Source organism: Dendrobates tinctorius, unplaced genomic scaffold, assembly GCF_039654945.1.
Source record: "Dendrobates tinctorius isolate UK_male_01 unplaced genomic scaffold, ASM3965494v1 ptg000205l, whole genome shotgun sequence".
Lineage (NCBI taxonomy): Eukaryota > Metazoa > Chordata > Amphibia > Anura > Dendrobatidae > Dendrobates > Dendrobates tinctorius.
The window spans coordinates 2565645-2587139 of record NW_027361872.1 but is presented as its reverse complement, the minus strand read 5'-3'; the positions used below and the strand labels follow the sequence as shown (position 1 = coordinate 2587139).

General features: G+C 42.7%; 1 protein-coding gene across 2 annotated transcripts in view; it reads right to left on the bottom strand.

Moving 5' to 3' along the window:
- The window catches only part of MSH2 (mutS homolog 2), a 194231-nt gene that overhangs the window by 77262 nt on the left and 95474 nt on the right, over window positions 1-21495 (bottom strand). For both annotated transcript variants that reach the window (XM_073554007.1, XM_073554008.1), the window contains 2 exons: window positions 18373-18523; window positions 4626-4723 (listed from right to left, as the gene is read on the bottom strand). In XM_073554007.1, coding sequence (XP_073410108.1) covers window positions 4626-4723; window positions 18373-18523 — 249 coding nt within the window. The remainder of the gene's footprint in view (window positions 1-4625; window positions 4724-18372; window positions 18524-21495) is intronic.

Genomic DNA, 21495 nt, shown 5'->3' with positions numbered 1-21495 from the left:
ACGGCTGAGGTCCATGTTCTGGGAAGCAGCCAATAGCCACAAAGGTTTCGAGGTTATTAATATCAGTTCACAGCTGTTTGCTTAGCCTTTACTGGCTACTTTACAAGAGGAGCCCAGAAAAAAAAATTGATATATAAAATCTAACCAGAGACAGCTGCAGGCTGATGTTAATAGCCTAGGAAGGGGCCACAGATACTGCCCCCTCCAAGACTAAAATCATCAGCTCTCAGCCACTCCAGAAAAGGTGCACCAAATCTGATGCTTAGCCTTGTCCTGTAGCAGTGGCAATGGGGTGATGGTTGGGGGGGTTATGTCACCTTTAAGGTAAGTTCACACAGGGTGTTTTTGCAGCATTTTTTGCTGCTTTTCTATGCTAATTTTCAGCTGCTTTTCTCATTAGCAGCAAAGCCTATGAGATTTCAAAAATCTAATAGACACACACTGGTTTTTTTGTGATCAGGATTTTGTGCTTTGCAGTGTTTTTTAGACAGAGCATGTCACTCCTTTCAGCGTTTTTCACCCATTGACTTCAATGGATGGTGAAAAAAACGCTGCAAATACGCTGGTTGACTTTTCTTGCAGCGTATTTGCTGCAGAAGAGTCAAGGACAGCTGGATGTGACATCACTCTGCTCTGCTACATCTAGATGGCAGGCTGAATGATGATTCCATTCAGCCTGTCATGCAGCAGAGCAGACCCGAACCTCATTCACTTGAATGAATGGGGTTCGGGTCAATACAATACAGTGTTTGACACGCTGTCATATGCATGACAGAGCGGCAAACACCTCTTCTGATTGGTGGGGAAATCCTCCCTGCCGGTCAGAGAGCAGTGGTTCCCACGCTGTCAAAAGACAGCAGGAGCCTGCAGCTGTGATCGGAGGTATGAAGTTTACCTCCGGTCACTGGTGTCAGAAGATGGGACTACTGCTCCCATCATCTGACACCTACAGCCGCTAATTGCAGTGAGAGGAGGAGCGGCGGATGGAAGTATATATAAATAAAAAAAAAAAACGGTGTGGGGTCCCCCATGTCTTTTGAACCAATCCTCAGCTGTCAGCTTCAGCAAGGTTGTTTCTCAAGAATAGTGGGGTCCACACGCTGTTTTTTTAATTATTTAAATATCCACCACCCAGACTATGCTGTGTTGCAATTTTTCTCTGCTGTCCACATCCAGAAAGATTAGCGACAGTGCCATGAGTTGTAAAGTTTGACACTATGTTGCGCACCATGGAGAAAGGAACATCAAGATCTCTGGAGATGGACTTGTAACCTTGAGATTGCTGATATTTTTCTACAAGTTTTGTTCTAAAATCCTCAGACACTTCTCTTCTCTTTCTAATCTTGTTTGAGGGATTTTCATCCATTTTTTCTTGGAAAATTCTTTCAGTTCTGTGAGATTCCTGGGTCGTCTTGCATGCACTGCTCCTTTGAGGTCTAGCGACAGATTATCAATGATTTTCTGATCAGGGGGGCTCTGAGGGCCATTGTAGAACTTTCGGCTTGAGCCTTTTGAGGTCGTCTATTGTGGATTTTGACCTGTGTTTAGGATCATTATCAATTTGCAGAAGCCATACTCTTTTCAACTTCACCTTTTTTACAGATGCTGTCATGTTTGCATTAAGAATTTGTTGAAATTTCATTGAATCCATTCTTTCCTCTACACATGAAAAGTTCCCCATGCCATTGGCTGCAACACAACCCCAAAGCATGATTGATCCAACGCTGTGCTTAATGGCTGGCGGGATGTTCTTTTCATGAAATTCTGTGCCCTTTTTTCTCCACACATACTTTTGGATCATTGTGGCCAAAGAGTTCTATTTTAACCTCATCGGTCCACAGGACTTGTTTCCAAAATTAAAACGCATCAGGCTTGTTTAGTTGTTCATTTGTGTACTTCTGATGCTGAATTTTATTGTGAGGATGCAGGAGAGATGACTCTTCCATGAAGGTTTTTTGCAGTCAAGTTGGATTCTCATTTGCCTCTCTAGCAATCCTATGAGCAGCGCTCAATGAAACTTTGCTTGGTCTTCCATACCTTATCTTGACCTCCACTGTTCCTGTTAACTGACATTTCTTAACTACATTTCGAATTGAGGAAAGCGCAACTTGAAAACGCTTTGCTATCTTCTCCTGCTTTGTATGCCTTCACCATTTTCAGAATTCCAGGAATCTGCTTAGAAGAACCCATGGCTGCTGTTTTTTTGGGACAAGATTAGAGGCGGTTGGATTATTATAAAGCTGGGATATTTGCATCACCAGGAGTTTCCTAACAATGATAGTGAACACAAGCCATAACCCTAACAGGCTAATTAAGGTCTGAAACCTTGCTTAAAGTTATCTGAGCATAGAAATCACCAAGAGTGCCCAAACATTTGCATCGGCCCATTTTCTTTTTTGTAAGTTTTAAAATGTAATATAAACAGTACAGACCAAAAGTTTGGACACACCTTCTCATTCAAAGAGTTTTCTTTATTTTCATGACTATGAAAATTGTAGATTCACTCTGAAGGCATCAAAACTATGAATTAACATATGTGGAATTATATAATTAACAAAAACGTGTGAAACAACTGAAAATATGTCTTATATTCTAGGTTCTTCAAAGTAGCCACCTTTTGCTTTGACTACTGCTTTGCACACTCTTGGCATTCTCTTGATGAGCTTCAAGAGGTAGTCACCGGAAATTGTTTTCACTTCACAGGTGTGCCCTGTCAGGTTTATTAAGTGAGATTTCTTGCCTTTATTAATGGGGTTGGGACCATCAGTTGTGTTGTGCAGAAGTCTGGTGGATACACAGCTGATAGTCCTACTGAATAGACTGTTATAATTTGTATTATGGCAAGAAAAAAGCAGCTAAGTAAAGAAAAACGAGTGGCCATCATTACTTTAAGAAATGAAGGTCAGTCTGTCCGAAAAATTGGGAAAACTTTGAAAGTGTCCCCAAGTGCAGTGGCAAAAACTATCAAGCACTACAAAGAAACTGGCTCACATGAGGACTGCCCCAGGAAAGGAAGACCAAGAGTCACCTCTGCTGCGGAGGATAAGTTCATCCGAGTCACCAGCCTCAGAAACCGCAGGATAACAGCAGCTCATATTAGAGACCAGGTCAATGCCACACAGAGTTCGAGCAGCAGACACATCTCTACAACAACTGTTAAGAGGAGACTTTGTGCAGCAGGCCTTCATGGTAAAATAGCTGCTAGGAAACCACTGCTAAGGACAGGCAACAAGCAGAAGAGACTTCTTTGGGCTAAAGAACCCAAGGAATGGACATTAGACCAGTGGAAATCTGTGCTTTGGTCTGACGAGTCCAAATTTGAGATCTTTGGTTCCAACGACCGTGTCTTTGTGCGACGCAGAAAAGGTGAACGGATGGACTCAACATGCCTGGTTCCCACCGTGAAGCATGGAGGAGGAGGTGGTGTGATGGTGTGGGGGTGCTTTGCTGGTGACACTGTTGGGGATTTATTCAAAACTGAAGGCATACTGAACCAGCATGGCTACCACAGCAACTTGAAGCGGCATGCTATTCCATCCGGTTTGCGTTTAGTTGGACCATCAATTATTTTTCAACAGGACAATGACCCCAAACACACCTCCAGGCTGTGTACGGGCTATTTGATCAAGAAGGAGAGTGATGGGGTGCTACGCCAGATGACCTGGCCTCCACAGTCACCAGACCTGAACCCAATCGAGATGGTTTGGGGTGAGCTGGACCGCAGAGTGAAGGCAAAAGGGCCAACAAGTGCTAAGCATCTCTTTGAACTCCTTCAAGACTGTTGGAAGACCATTTCCGGTGACTACCTCTTGAAGCTCATCAAGAGACTGCCAAGAGTGTGCAAAGCAGTAATCAAAGCAAAAGGTGGCTACTTTGAAGAACCTAGAATATAAGACATATTCGGTTGTTTCACACTTTTTGTTAATTATGCAATTCCACATGTGTTAATTCATAGTTTTGACGCCTTCAGAGTGAATCTACAATTTTCATAGTCATGAAAATAAAGAAAACTCTTTGAATGAGGAGTTGTGTCAAAACTTTTGGTCTGTACTGTATATCACAGTCACAGTGAAGCAAATTCGATGTCACGGATGGTAATTCTGGGTATCCGCAGAGTACAAATGACACTTAGTTGCGGATGACCAAGGTGGTAGAACGTCGCGTCACCCTGTAACTCCAGCTCTATTCCATGTCCAGTGTCGTCTCTTGCTGTTTGACCGATGCACGGCGGCGCTGGGTGTGGAATAGAGCTGGAGTGTCAGAGGTTTCAGCTCTACCATAGCTCTTCAGCCTCAATTGCATATCAATTCAAACACTTATTTCTCAATAACGGAGAAATAGATTGGCCACGTACAGGCATTGTTGGACTTGTCTTTGAAAGAGTTGAAAGAGCTAAATGAACATGTAATTTGGGGGTGAAGTCTTGCTGACAGACTCCCTTAATGATCCCATCCATCTCTTTCTCACCATTCAAGCAGTAATCATAATTGTTTGACTAAAGTTGTTAACTCATCCACAAACCAGAATGATTAGCTATACAGTACATGTACCCACAGTCCCTACTAATCAATGATCTATATGTAAAATACCAAAAGGGGCTATATCACAAAAGACACAGTACTCACCAGAGGAGATGCTAATGATTTCTTTCACAATCGCATTTTGAGCTTCCTCATATTCTTCCCTGTGTCTAATGTACTCCTCGTTGTAAGAGCTCAATTTGCTACAATGAAAAACAAAAATACATCAGATTTGAATCCATAATTCTAATGCCCAAAACCTGTATAAAATCCACATGCCTTCAAAAAAACAGAACACAACAGATGTAAAACTTTATATGAGCTTTATCGGTTTAATTTAATAGTTCAGACAAAGTTACTTCCTGCTTAAAGAAATGTTAGGCTCGCTTCACATTACGATACTTGTACAGAATATTCAACGACGTAATCCCCTGTCATATGCTACTAAGTAGCAATACAATGGAATGTGTCACCCATTGGCCACAGTGTTAAAGGGAATCCATCAGCAGGTTTTTGCTAGGTAATCTGACAATAGCATGATATAGGGGCTAAAGCCCCCTTCACACATAGCGAGATCACTAGCGATATCGCTAAAGCGTCACCGATTTTGTGACGCAGCAGTGATATCGGTAGCGATCTCTCTACATGTGACACTTACCTCCAACCCGGCTCCCCGCTGGATATCGCTGATGGCGCGAGAACGGGATGGTCCATTTCTCGTCGTCAGCTTCCTGCTGGCGCCGACGAGCGACTCCATGGACGCGGGCGGAAGACATCACCCTCGCTGTGTGTGACAGGTAAGTGACGAACGCCGACCGCTGCTGCATCGCTAATGAGATCTGCCTGTTTGGCAGCTCACTAGCGACCATTTAGAGATGCACCAGCGATCCTGACCGGGTCGTATCGTTGTCAGGATCGCTGGTGCATCGCTAAATGTAACGGGACCTTAAGACCCTAATTCCAGAGATGTGTCACTTCGTTTAATGGGTTCAGCAGTTGAGATAGAATCAGTTTTCTCTGCTGGAAATCCAGCAGAACTCAGAATGCCGAGCTCTGTATAACCCCGCCCACACTGCTGATTGGCAGCTTTCTATGCACATTGTATAATGACAGAAAGTTGTCAATCAATGGTGGGGAAGGGTTGGTCCAGGAGGCACGAGATACCTATTAATATATTCTGCTGATAAAACAGGGTCGTGGAGTAGGTAAGCCAAACCTCCCACTCAGACTCCTTAAATAACTCCGACTTCCACATACATGTTTAAGTGATACATTTTCTGTAGTAAAATGGTAACATCAGGGTTTTCATCACCATTATAATACACTAGTCAAGCTATTTACTTGTCTTAATCCTGTTTCCCTGTTCACTAGCAGTTCTGAGATGAGTGCAGGGGTGCAGACATTCCTTCCCAGTTCTTTTATCCCTAGCTCTGTAGAGTAGGAGCCTCGCTACTGAGCATGTACATAAAGTGCAGCACAGATTCATCTCAACTACAAGCAGAGCGCCGTAGATCAAGAACAGACATTTATAGGACATTTCATAATTTTCCCAAATCGTTATGAAAAAATTTACAGCACATCCTGCATTGAACTACTGTACCCAATTTATTATATATTTTATTTAAAAAAGTGTCCATTTTATACCGTCTGACTTCTCAGCACTGCGAAAAAACACTGATTGTATTGAAACTGCCCTGTAAGCAACAAAGGGGCTTTGCACCTATATTATGCTACTGTCCAATTACATAGCAAAAAACCTGCTGACAGATTTCCCTTAATAAACAGCACAGTATACTTTTCTCACGGTGGCCACCTGTATCAGACTGTTCAGGCCATTGAATGCCAGCTGGATGGAGGTCACTGACACTCTTATGGCCTCAATAGCTCAACCCGGGCATATGACAACATTTGATGCACATGCTGGAAGTTTCCCCCCCAACGAACAGGTTGAACTAAACGATGGTATCTTCACTAGTGTCATAAATCTGTAGAGTAATGTAACCTAAATGGAGGAAAGTTTCACCTAAAGGCTACAATTTAGTAATTAAATGGGTATCGCAAAAGAGTGCCCTAAGGCCTCTCAGCGCATTCACAGTCTGCCATAAAGATAGGGCCATTTTACTTAGCATCAACTTGTACAACTGGGATACCCTCACATGTCAAATTGCATTCCAGTTCCACTCCATATTTTTTCCGTTATGATAAAAGTGACTTTTTTTGAGAACTGACATCTGTACAATCCTTTTGTGGCATCGGTTTGGGCTGGTTCCTGTTAAACAGGTCCCCGAATGAGGATTTGATCGCAGGATATGGCACTGTTGGGACCCCCTACGATCAGCTGTAAAGCTGGAGGGGGAACTTGACAGCTAGTTGATTTTCCTGCAGCGCCACCACTGGGGAAATTACACATTACACAGTACTCATTAAAATTAACATGCCCTTAATGTAATGCACTGGACACATTGGATTCTCCAAAGTCAAAAATGATTTTCTACATGAGACAACTCTTATTAATAAAAAAAAGAAAAAAAAAAAAGAAAACAACATCAGAGCTCAGCAGCTGCTAGATAAGATGTGCAGGCCTACTGATACGTCATTAGCCGAATAGTAACACTCCCTGTACAGCGGAGCACTAGGCCTGCGCCACTAAGGTGGGGATGATTTATTTAGGAATATACAGTACAATAACACTATTTCATTAGGATCATGGGTGACAGAATTATTTCCACGCCTGAAATTAACTTGCTCACATGAACATTATTTATTCATGGTTTGTGTCACTCGGTGATAAGTCAATTATACTGGCACTAACTGCATTTTGTCAAGTGTGTCAGCTCAGTGCTAACAGCAATTCATGATCGAGAATTAGTGCAAAAATGTAATGGGAGCTTAGGGAACCGCCGGGTAAAAGGACAGAGGCACACAGGCTCTTATTACAGCACTGAGTCATTATCTTAGAAAGCCAAGTAATTAACAAATATCAGCCAACTTACAGGGCATCAATACTCGTGTACCATAACCGTACGATGGCACATGGACGCCTTATGGGTCCATTTTTACATTCAACGCTACATGGAGTCACCGTCCGCTGTTGTATAGTCATCTAGAAGCCACGATTTTAGATGGGAAAACAACCACCATACAGCGTGGGATCAACGCTAGAAACTAGAGTTGAGCGACTTTGGTCGGATCGGGTTTCGTGAAACCCGAATGAAACAAAATAAGTTTCAGATGAAACTCATCCGACTAGAGCAAAACAAAGTCGGAGTTTCGTCCGAAACCCGACCCCAATGCAAGTCAATGGGAAATAAAAGTCGGACGAAACTCCGACTTTGTTTTGCTCTAGTCGGACGAGTTTCATCTGAAACTTATTTTGTTTCATTCGGGTTTCACGAAACCCGATCCGACCAAAGTCGCTCAACTCTACTAGAAACTCCAAACTACCCACTGAGCATGCAACATCCGCTCACTACACTTCTGCACACAAGGGGAAAGTGGCGTCTTTACTGCACCGAATCTTCCCGTCAATATACTCATCCCATCGGAACAGATGAATGTTCACATTAGGAGCCGTATCGCCGATGGGGTCCTTTCCACAGTAAAAACCAGGATAGGTTGGAAATAACTGTAGTAGTAAGCTGTGTGGCAAAAAAGTCAAGACAAGTTCAGGCAGCCACGTTTTCATGTGTAGGATCCTATAAGGGACCTTGAAGCGCAAATAGGGTCCTACCTAAGTAGGCAGAATGGGTAAGAATACGAGATCTGCTCATCTGGTGTCAGTGTGCGCGACACAACCACTATACCGGCGTCTGATATCAGCTGCAGCAGAATCCACGACGAAGCAATGTGCCAAGGTACCAGGAAAGTGGATTTACTCTGCCAGTCAAGGATCAAGTTTTGCTAAAAGTGGTTTGAAGTCAAATAACTACTCATTCAGTACAACTTCGAAACGCGACATCAAATCACTTTACAAATCTTGATCCTTGGCTTATTGATAAAAATATACCAGTTAAAATATAACTTTTAAATTATATATCATAATGGTTGACCATGGGATTGAGGATATGTATGATGGGTATATGGGCACTGGACTATGGGATGGAGGATATGTATGATGGGTATATGGGCACGGGACTATGGGATGGAGGATGTGTGATGGGTATATGGGCAAGGGACTATGGGATGGAGGATGTGTGATGGGTATATGGGATGGAGGATATGTATGATGGGTATATGGGCACAGGACTATGGGATGGAGGATGTGTGATGGGTATATGGGCACTCGACTATGGGATGGAGGATATGTATGATGGGTATATGGGCATGGGACTATGGGATGGTGGATATGTATGATGGGTATATGGGCACAGGACTATGGGATGGAGGATGTGTGATGGGTATATGGGCACGGGACTATGGGATGGAGGATATGTATGATGGGTATATGGGCACTTGACTATGGTATGGCGAATATGTATGATGGGTATATGGGCACGGGACTATGGGATGGAGGATAATTATAATTTGCTATAACTAACCACAGTTAGTTACTGTGCCCGGGCAGCGCCGGGCTCTTCAGCTAATAAATTATATATATTATAGCAAATTATAATTATCCTCCATCCCACAGTCCCGTGCCCATATACCCATCATACATATTCGCCATCCCATAGTCGAGTGCCCATATACCCGTCATACATATCCTCCATCCCATAGTCAACCATTATGACATCATAATGAGGGGCGGGGCTTGATACACACTTTTTCCCCATTATGTAGATAGGGGCAAAATTGTTTGGTGAATTGGAACGCGCGGGGTTAAAATTTCGCCTCACAACATAGCCTATGACACTCTCGGGGTCCAGACGTGTGACTGTGCCAAATTTTGTGGCTGTAGCTGCGACGGTGTGGATGCCAATCCCGGACATACACACATACATACACACACTTGAGCTTTATATAGTAGTTATATATTATATAATTTGATATAGAGAACCTATTATTGTCTTCTGTAAATGTGCGGCATTTGTCTATAGTCATTTTTTTCTACATTGTGTTTGGTTTGACAATCTAATTTTTTAGTCCACGTTGGGTATTTTTTATTATATATATTTATGAAAAGTTATATTTTACCGGGTATCTTTTTTTTTTTAGCCTTGTTTCACTAACCCAATATTTAGTCTTTAAGTCTTTTTCTTGGATCCTTGACTGGAAAATCAACAGCGGAGGCCGAATTCTGGTCTCGGTGCAATGTTTCTACGATAGGGGATCTATGTGACCGCGGTACACTATTATCTTTTGAACAATTACAAGCTAGGTGTGATGTCCTGAGGTCGCAATTCTTCCGATATTTGCAACTAAGATCAGCCTTTCAATCACACATGAGATATGTGGGTGTGAATACTGCTATCTCGTCTCCACCCTTGATAGGTATTCTCAAATCACAGGGTGTCGTCTCCTCTCTGTACACATACATGCTGTCAGTAGGGGCGGAATCTGCCATATGCTCGGTTAGAGGGAAATGGGAAAGGCTCATCCCCGATACACAGGGAGAGGAGTGGGAGGAAATCCTGGAGTCACCAACTAAGGTGTCTCCGTCCATCAACGAGATGATACAACTATACATTATAAACCAATCATATTTGACTCCGACTCGACTTTTTAGGATGGGCCGATTCCAGTCTTCGGAATGTTTGAGATGTCATACATTAGATGCAGATTTTATTCACATGATCTGGCAGTGTCCAATTATAGCTCATTATTGGAAACAGGTGACATCATTATTCACTTCCCTGGTGCAAATTCCTGTTCCCCTTGAGCCATTGGTTTGTTTTGTTTGTTTGGGGTGTGGGACGACGAGACGTGGGGGCACTATACAGGGATTTTCTTGCGGGAGACGTTGTTCATGGCGTGGAAGGTACTGGCACTGCGGTAGATGGGGGGTTCGGAACCCTCCCTTAGAGCCTGGAATGAATTGGTAAACTCGATTATACCATACGAGCGTACGCTGTACCAGGGCAGGGGGTGCACGGGTAAATTTGAGAAGATATGGGGGGGTGGAATTCCTCTCATCTCACTTTGTAGGATGGAGACGTCGCATGATAAAGAGTTAATTATGTGGACACAGGCTGCAAGTAGTTGTTGTTTGGTAGTTATAGTAATGGTTTAGAGGTTTGAGAGGCTTTATTGTGTGAATAATACCATGCAGACGTAAGGGAGTTGACATTATGTTTTATTCTGTAAGCAACCGGTATACATACACTGTTTGAAATTAATGCTTTGTGAAATGTATATGCTTTATATGGTATTTCTCATCATTTGTCAGTTTGTATATTGTATACCCTGTCTATGGTTTAATAAACTAATTTAAAAAAAATAAATAAAATCAACAGCGGAGAACAACATCCGCTTTCCTGGTATCTTGGCACATTTTCAAGTGTGTAAAAGACACTATGGTTTGAAAATACATCATCAGTATTCAGAATATTTTTTTTTTTTTATCTCTACTATAGAAATGAAATGGATATATAAACCCACTAAAGTATTAAAAAAACGAGGGCTTTATCCATAAAAACAAAAAACAAAGAACAACTTGGTGACCCCTGGGTTTCACCATGTGGTTTATTCCAGTGAACGCGGCTAGATGCTGGGTTTCGCCGCGTGGCTCCTTCTGGTGCACAGGACAAAGTTGCACATCATGTGTTTTTAGGTAAATGGCAAAACTTTTTTTTTTTTTTAAGCACTGTGCAAGTATTTAGAAAAGAAAAAAAAAATTCAGCCTTATCGGACTATGTATACTTTATCTAATTCAAGGGAAACAGGAGATACTCACTGGGATATGTCCAAACGTAAACATTAACCTGTTTGGATTAGAAAGTAGATGGGAGAATTACATGGAGTTAAGACACTGTATTTACCCACCATGTGTGGGTGGCAAGTGATTCATGGTGGATTCTGTGAATATCGCAAGTCTGTAGCTATGTAGGAGTACCACTTATTCTTTCTTTCCATCTGCTGAGATCCATTATTGCGTCTGGCATATAATAAATACGAGAGAAAACAGACGACTAAGGCCTCTTTCACACATCCGTCTGTGAGCATCAGTCAAAATCTGCCGTTTTGCCAAAAAAAACGGATCCGCCATTTTTCTTGGCGGATCCGTTTTTTTTCCCATTGACTTGCATTATCGGCGGATCTTGACGGATGGTCATCCGTTGGATCCGTTTTTTTTACGGATCTGCCAAAATTTTGGCGTCCGCAGACATGACAGGATGGACACTGCAACGTTTTTTTGCTTGCCGGATCCGCATTTGTACACTGCGCATGCCTGGAAGAATTGCCTCTGGCAGAAATTTAACCCTACATCTCTCTCTCTCTCTCTCCTTCCCGGGCACAGGTTCCTTTAAATTTCTGCCTTCCCCGGCTCCATCAAAGCAATGGTCCGGTAGCACACGTTGCTTTCAAAACAGTTGCGGATCCGTGTCCCGCCATTTTCACGGATTGCAACTGATGAAAAAACGTATGTGTGAAACAGGCCTTAGACACACCATGTGCCGCTAAAGGTCCAATGTCTTCTGTCCCCTCAAGTCAACTAACAGATTTTTACTGGGCTTCCCTGGATTATAACTATAGCTTTGGCTTGAGTGGATTGTACAATTTTACCAACTTTTCCAATAAATGTTGGGTGATTGGAAACAGAGAAAGCATAAACATCTGACTCTACTTTCCACTCACAATTATAGTGCCCACTTATTGAGTATGGACGCCCTTCCTTCAGAAATAAGATACGACATTACCGTTAAAGGGGTTGTCCGGGCTTTACACAATCTCAGTACATATCTGGGCTGCAGAATTATGACAATAAGTAATTTACTTTCTGTCACTAGTTTGCACGGTTTTCTAGATATTCTGAACAGAACGTCCAAGGGGGGGGTGTTATGGCATTGAAATGAGAACTAGTCGTAACCTCCTACTCTACTCCAAACATGATCTCTATAGCAACAACCCCACCCTCCATAGCTACAGGCCCTCCCCGACCACATGAAGCAGCCCTCATCACACAGTAACAAATCCTCCCCCTCTAGCAGCCTCACTGCAGAGAGCAGCTGCTCCTCCCCCAGACACACGCTGAACAGTGGTCTATGGAAAGTGAAACTAGTGAGGAGGAGGGAAAATCGTCCTGTATTCTGGGACACTCCATGATTACAATACATAACTCATTATCAGTAATTCCTTCCCTCACTGTCCCAGGCTGCTGGCAGCAGTGAGGACAGACTGTGTGATGGGGGGTCTGCAGCTTCTAATCTGCACAGGGGATGGAAGTCACTGATGTTATCTGTTCTGTGACAAAGCCTCTACTGTGTGAATGAGACAACTCTGTGTCACTATTGTCTTCACACAGCAGCAGATTTGGTGCAGTGTATGTGTGAGCACTGTGTCTCTAATGACACAAATACTGATGGGAGCAGCCTGTCCAATCAGCAGCTGTAACAGTGTGAAGTGTTGGGGGGTATATGTATGTATGTATTGTGCTGCTTTCACAAATACAGGATCACTGCTGTGTTCTTTCCAATGCTGGAATGATGATAAAGATGAGTGCTGGTGCAGTTTACTGCCAGCCAATGAGTGGGCAGTGGGTGGTGCTGGTCACTGGAACTTGCTGGGAGTTTGGTGGAGCTTCGCACATACACTGAACCAAATCTGCTGCTGTGTGAAGACATCAGTGACACAGAGCTGTCTCATTCACATAGCAGAGGCTTTGTCACACAACAGATTACATCAGTGACTGCCATCCCCTGTGCAGATTAGAAGCTGCAGACCCCCATCACTGGCAATCACACAGTCTGTTCTCACTGCTGCCAGCAGCCTGGGACAGTGAGGGAAGGAATTACTGATAATGAGTTATGTATTGTAATCATGGATTGTCCCAGAATACAGGACGATTTTCCCTCCTCACTAGTTTCACTTTCCATAGATCACTGTTCAGCGTGTGTCTGGGGAAGGAGCAACTGCTCTCTGCAGTGAGGCTGCTAGAGGGGGAGGATTTGTTACTGTGTGATGAGGGCTGCTTCATGTGGACGTGGAGGGCCTGTAGCTATGGAGGGTGGGGTTGTTGCCATAGAGGGAATGTTTGGAGTAGAGTAGGAGGTTACGACTAGTTCTCATTTCAATGCCATAACACCCCCCCCCTTGGACGTTCTGTTCAGAATATCTAGAAAACCGTGCAAACTAGTGACAGAAAGTAAATTACTTATTGTCATAATTCTGCAGCCCAGATGTGTACTGAGATTATGTGAAAGGCCCGGACAACCCCTTTAAACTCTCAGCTATTCCAGTTCAGTTATTGGCAATAGAAACTAATCAAGTCATAATTTCATTTATTTATATATTAAAGGGAATCTGGCAGCATATTTTTGCTATGTAATATGAGCAGCAGCAGAGAGGATTCCAACAATGTGTCACTTGATGGGCTGAGGTATTTAAAAAAAAAAAAAATCACTGTTTTATCATCAGGAGATTATCACTAGAGGACTAGATGTCTCGTGCCTCCTTGTCCAACCACACCCCCATCTGTAATTAGCACCAATCAGGGTTGTGGGTGGAGTTACACAGCTCAGCATTACGAGCTCTGCTATGTCTGCAGCAGAGAAAACTGTGATTCTATCATAACTGCTGCACCAGCAAACTAAGTGATAGATCGCTGGAATCAGGATCTCTGTCCATACATCCTGTTAAATTACATAGCAAAAACGTGCTGGCAGATTCCCTTTAAAAGAGCAACAAACATATGATATATTCACTTCCATTACAGTCCACAACACAGGCCGTGGTGTGAAGAAGAAAGTTTTCACCAGACATGAGTGGCAGGTGGACCCAATGCAGACAGTCAGATTTTCCTGAGGCAAAAGTGCATCTGTTTCATTTTAATAACTCGGGTATCGCTGTCATCGCTTTGTGATTGCGTTACCATAACACCGTGGCATTTCGGCTTTGTGGACTTAATATGTAAATAACGATTGAGATAACACCAGGAGGATCAGTAATACAGGAAGCACCTGGCATCTGAACAAAGCAAGCACGGCCGGAGCAGGTGGCCACGCAACGCTTCGAAATAACAACACCGTCCTCAATCCATTCTCACTTTGGGCAAGATTAGCTTCTGGAAAGATACATTACTCACCCATTTACACATTGTACAACTATCTGCCTTGTTTTATTTGTACACGGACGTGTCCAAAAAAAAAAAAAGTATAGTCTATAGAGCCTTATCAGTTCTCCGTCCTCCGTAGCTAATCTCTGCTATTGTAAAGGAGTCAATTAGTGGCAGGAAGAACAGTCAGCTGCCTGGAGAGCATTGACGAGCAAATAAACCTATAAAGAATGTGTTTTTCCACGTCTTTATTAAAACATTTTCCTCATTTAGGTTCCGAATCCTCCAAAACCAAATGCAATTTCATTGCAGCCTTTATAAAGGCCAAGTGAAATAAGACATAAAAAGCCCGGTAAGAGGAGAGAATCAATTCAATTTTGGGCTGAAAACAACTTTTAAATGTAGCATGGATGGCAAAAATATACATAAATGAATCAAAAACCAAATCCAACATTACTATCCATAAATAAGATGAAGAGGTCTTAAACCCCACATACGCCCTCAATGGCTGTCGGCCAAATGCAAGTTCAGCAAATCGTTGGGCCGGCAGCTATTTTGTCTGTCTCTGTGATACACCAGAGCGCTCCGGGGAGCCTTTGGGCAAAAAGACTGTTCAAGTCAAGTACAGGAGTTCAGTGCACCCTTGATGGTGCAAATCTTGTAGATGGAAAGGTGCGCCAAATCGCTCGGCCACGCCAAGGATGCTTCAAGGTCATTGTGCTTGGTTTGAACAGTCATTTGGTGTTGACAGACTCACTGACAGTTGACACAGACTCCATGGTACTGGCTGTAAAGTTCCTAGCTATAGCAGATGATCACAAGACAGGGGATTTCAAAGGCTCCTGCAGCAGGCAATCCAACATTTGGTTGTAAGAGTTCCCAATTAGAAGCCAATCATTGGTGGCCTGCAGACGCCAAGGCACTATGAGCGATAACCTGCATGGGAGTTTTGCCAGCAAGTGTTTAATGGCACCATTGGGAAAATAAAGTATTATGGTGGTGCCGACTGAAACCAATGGGCTTTGTGTGTACAACCACTACTTGAAAAAAGTCCAAGTGTTGAAACACAGAAACGTCCTTGCAGGGCACATGAAAAGTCCTCACTTCTTTGAACGCACACTTACTTCATTGCTTAGATTATTGTTCACTCTTTTAGCTTAATAAGTTCCAAAAAGAAAAAAAAGGAATCCACCAGGTTAACTGAAAATACCCTATTGAGTCCAGACGTAATGGGCAACTTCCATTCTGAATCAGCAACAAATCTGTAGGTCACAAGCAGATCTGTTACGGATTTTACCCTTTGCATTACCTATGAAGCAAGAGCTGTACTTTGCACTGCCGAGGCTTTAGAGGGCAGAACTGAAATCATCAGCAATGCCGCCACATCTGGACCCGTCCCTAGAATATTTGAACACGTTTTGATGATTCTTATACGACCAATCCCTGATATTTACACACTTGCTACATCAAATATATCGATATTGGAGTGCTGCATTATACCAGTTCCTGGATCCCCATGTTTAGAAAGTTATACACGCACTATTCCTATTATTTGGCCAGGAGAACAGTTTTGGACAATCTACTCACTATATGCGATTTTTCAGAAATGTGTAAATGAAATATCAGGACGGCTTGATAATGTGACTCACCAAACGACCTGTGGATGACTCGTAAGTGGAAACAGCCTTGTTACCATTTGTAAACCAGAATAAATGCCGTATTACCCTGTAATGCCTCCTTTTTTTTTTTTTTGATTTGTGCTTCCAATTTCATACAATGACTCATTTCAGAAATACTTCCAAAAAGAACAAAGTTTTTACTAAGGCAAGCAACGCGTTGTGTTCTCATTCACGAGTCTTCAGTAAAGCTCAGGACCCTTTTGCAAAGAGCGAACACTTCAAAAAATGTTTGTACAATCTAAATGTGCATCAAAACCAAGAACCTCTCAGAACTTGAAGCATTTATCCTCCGATACCGCAGAAATAAATAGCACTGAACACGGGAGATTCCTTTGTTATGCTTGTTATGTAGTTCCCTCTGCGTCTGTAGTTATTCTTTTACTTTCTTTCAAATCAGTTGTTGGATTGTATAAAAGTTAGAGATAGGATGCCTGGAGAAAATGGTCTGACTGACACTAATAAATCAGAATCAGCTCTGTAGCGGGCAATTGTGGCTACTTTGTGGCTAGAAATTTGACAGCTGAAATCGCTCCCAAAGTGAACAATTAAAAGAGCTCTTCAAATAGGTACCTTAGTGGTTAATTTTTCAATCTACACTTAAAAATTATTTCTCTATGCTTTTTCTTTAGCTTTATTCACTTGCATATAGGACGCACCTTAAATTGAGCAAAGAAGGAACAGACTTGAGTTACTATAGCCCTTTACTTTCTCCCTGCAAAAGTCCACTGCAGAGAATATGATGAAGGCTGAAACAGCGATGCATTCTTGTGGTTACCAGGGTTGTGGACTCTGTGTCGGAGCCCATTTTGGTGGAGTCTGAAATCGGTGTCAATGAAATTGAGAAGTCGGAGGTTTAGTTTATCACAAGGTTGTGGAGTCAGAGCCCATTTTGGTGGACTCGGAATCAGTATCATGGAAATTGAGAAGTCGGAGGTTTGGCTTACCGACTCCACGGCCCTGGTGATTACAGCAGCCTCAACACCATGTGTAGAATTTTAGAAACATCAAGAAGAGGATGGTCAGTAGTGATCAGGGAATTTTTCAATATTCAGTTAGGATTACGATCGTCGGCGAATATTGCGTTTGCAATATTCGCCAGACGCCGTTGGAGTCAATGGGAATAGAAATGAGCGAATATGTTCGAAAACGATCTTCAAACATAAATCCGGCACGAAGAGGGTACCAATATAACACGAATATGGCAAATTCGAACTTGTCATCGTTTTCCGAACATATTTGCTCATCTCTAATGGTCAGTGGATAGTTTAAAGGCTGTGGATCTTTTCACTGTTGTTGCACGTTTCCTTTCCTTCCTAAATGTAAAATTAAGCAGCTCTCCGAATAGTCCTACGATTTGATTCTGCAGAGTCTTTTCGTTAGCGAGCTTGTGAGAGAAATCTAACAAGTCCATCAGCGCTCAGCTCCCCCAAGTCTGATGACTACTCTCTATAAGTGCTCATTCACATGACCAAATTTTTGCTATTTTTTTTTGCAAGGAAAGGGACTGCAAATGGACCAATGCTATTCAATGAGTCAGTGAAGACTAGCAATTTATTTTCACACACAGACTTGGCATGCAAAAAAATAAATCACAGCATGTGGTAAATGAGATGAGATTCGACCATTCAAGCAACGAGGGGTGCAAAAAAAAAAAATAGGGATGCCATACGAAGCCACAGTATACAATGCAAATAGGAAACTGTAATGTGTCTTGTAAATTATTATCATTATTATTATTATTATTATTATTAATAACTGCTGTCAAATAGATTGCATACAGACTGCGCAGATGACAAGTGAGAAGAACATTGTACGAGTACACATTTTGTTGCAGAATCATCACTGAAGATGAAAAATAAAGAAATATATAAATAAGAGACTTTAAAACACACACTTTGATTGCAGCAAGATCTGCTAGGTTTCAAATACAAAACGGATCAGATACTTTATAAAACAGAATCCATGATGAATGCAGGAGCGAACCTAAAACAGACAAGCAGTAAGCTGCGAGACTGATCGATACCTGTTTGTGAACCTCACTCCATTCTTCTGAATATCAATAGTCGAGAACTTCTTGTTGTTCCTCAGAGCCTTTTCCTCCTTGCAGGTTACCCGGAAATAGTGACCGAGCTGCGCATTCGATTCTAATTTTATGCCTTTTCCAGGATCCAGACCTGTGTGTCGGGGACAGAAAATAGACAAAAATCTAGACAAGTTCCTATAGCAGCTGTCACATAGACTTACCACAACCACATTGATAACTCGTGCTTTTCTCAGGGGAGCACTTAGTAGACAGTATAAGATACTCTTCCAGCAAAGTGTATGGAGACGGCACATTGACACTGGCACACAAACGGGATTTATTTTTTCTGTGCAATGGAGAAGGGATGTTATTTTGAGGTCTAATGAGCGATGTCAATGTCAGCGCTGACAAGGCGTGCTGATGTGCACATTTCCATACCCTCCATTAATCGACATTAGCTAGTTGACTCTGAAATCCATAATTAAAATGAATAATTGGTGAAATCTGAACAGCTACTGAGCAGCTGACAATGAACGAGCTGAAGGGTAAAGTCAGAGTCCAAGTATGAGGGGGGAGATTTATAGTAAAGGGGAAAAAAGCAGAAGGGGCCGTGTTGGGGCGGATGGCCCACCACACCCACGGCATTACAAGCCCATCAATTAAGCACATCAGCAGACAATGGATGTAATGCTGAGTACATGCCCAATCCATCATTTACTGATCATTTACAGTCCGTCCTTTAACTACACTGCCAGATATCTGAGCCCCGTCATTGCTGCAGAAAATAATCTAGAGCGAGCAGGGACCTATTTACTAACAAAATCACCAATGGATTTCCTCAGTACATATATAATATTGTTGGTTATAGATAATTTAGTGACAAAAGGTACAATTGGTGGACAAAGGTTGAACTTGATGGACCGTGGTCTTTTTTCAACCTATGTTACTATGTACACAGTAGTGTTCGCAACTTAAGAAATTGAAAGTTGCAAGAATTCAGATACACAAAGCCGTCGCCAAAAGTTTGGGGACAGACAATATTATATACACTCACTGGCCACTTTATTAGGTACACCATGCTAGTAAGGGGTTGGACCCCCTTTTGCCTTCAGAACTGCCTCAATTCTTCGTGGCAGAGATTCAACAAGGTGCTGGAAGCATTCCTCAGAGATTTTGGACCATATTGACATGATGGCATCACACAGTTGGCGCAGATTTGTCGGCTGCACATCCCTGATGCGAATCTCCCGTTCCACCACATCCCAAAGATGCTCTATTGGATTGAGATCTGGTGACTGAGGAGGCCATTTGAGTACAGTGAACTCATTGTCATGTTCAAGAAACCAATCTGAGATGATTCGAGCTTTATGACATGGCGCATTATCCTGCTGAAAGTAGCCATCAGATGTTGGGTACATTGTGGTCATAAAGGGATGGACATGGTCAGCAACAATACTCAGGTAGGCTGTGGCGTTGCAACGATGCTCAATTGGTACCAAGGGGCCCAAAGAGTGCCCAGAAAAAATTCCCCACACCATGACACCACCACCACCAGCCTGAACCGTTGATACAAGGCAGGATGGATCCATGCTTTCATGTTGTTTACGCCAAATTCTGACCCTACCATCCGAATGTCGCAGCAGAAATCGAGACTCATCAGACCAGGCAACGTTTTTCCAATCTTCTACTGTCCAATTTCGATGAGCTTGTGCAAATTATAGCCTCAGTTTCCTGTTCTTAGCTGAGAGGAGTGGTACCCAGTGTGGTCTTCTGCTGCTGTAGCCCATCTGCCTCAAAGTTCGACGCACTGTGCGTTCAGAGATGCTCTTCTGCCTACCTTGGTTGTAACGGGTGGCAATTTGAGTCACTGTTGCCTTTCTATCAGCTCGAACCAGTCTGCCCATTCTCCTCTGACCTCTGGCATCAACAAGGCATTTCCGGCCACAGAACTGCCGCTCACTGGATTTTTTTTCTTTTTCGGACCATTCTCTGTAAACCCTAGAGATGGTTGTGCGTGAAAATCCCAGTAGATCAGCAGTTTCTGAAATACTCAGACCAGCCCTTCTGGCACCAACAATCATGCCACGTTCAAAGGCACTCAAATCACCTTTCTTCCCCATACTGATGCTCGGTTTGAACTGCAGGAGATTGTCTTGACCATGTCTACATGCCTAAATGCACTGAGTTGCCGCCATGTGATTGGCTGATTAGAAATTAAGTCTTAACACACAGTTGGACAGGTGTACCTAATAAAGTGGCAAGTGAGTGTATGTATATATATATATATATATATATATATATATATATATATATATATATATATATATATATATAGTAGGGATTCGACTCGCTCAGGTGCAACGGGAGTCAATCAGGAGGCACGTTCCTTTTAAAAGTTTGCAGGGTTTATTGCTTCATAACCCATAAAGCAGCACATTACACAAGGAATAGCCTTTAGCTCAGGCGAAAGCAAGCATAAGTGTCCATGATTTCAGGCTCGGTCCTGGAGCCTCAGCAACCGCAGGAGGCTTATCCATCCTCACATACAGCCAATATCCACAGGCTTCACCGGGTCAGCAGCCTCAGCACGTGGTCTTTAGGAGGGTAGCACACCTTCCTCCATCTAGGCCTGCCGGGACCTTCCACATGGCCCAATCAGATCCATGCGCTCTCTTGTGACCTACTCTGGATACCTTATATGGTCCGTAGCCACGCCCAGCGGGTCACATGACTCTGACCTCATCACAGGTCCTTCAAGCATTCATACACACATACTTTATTATGACACTCTTAAACACACCCCTGGGTGGATTTGTAGATGATTGATCCCGCCTGTCTCATCAATCATCTGAAGGCTTCTCCCTGACACATTGGAACGACAGATCAGCTCTGCTGATCAGCACATGAGCAAGCCTTCATCTCAAGGCCACCCACCTTGAGATACATAATGATCCTTCAGCATCCTATACCCATTACCACAATGGATACGACTAGGCCCGTCCTGGGACACCCACACAGCTCCCCCTAGCGGACATAGTGGTCACTGCACCACATAATTATATATATATATATATATATATATATATATATATATATATATATATATATAGTGAGAATCATGTG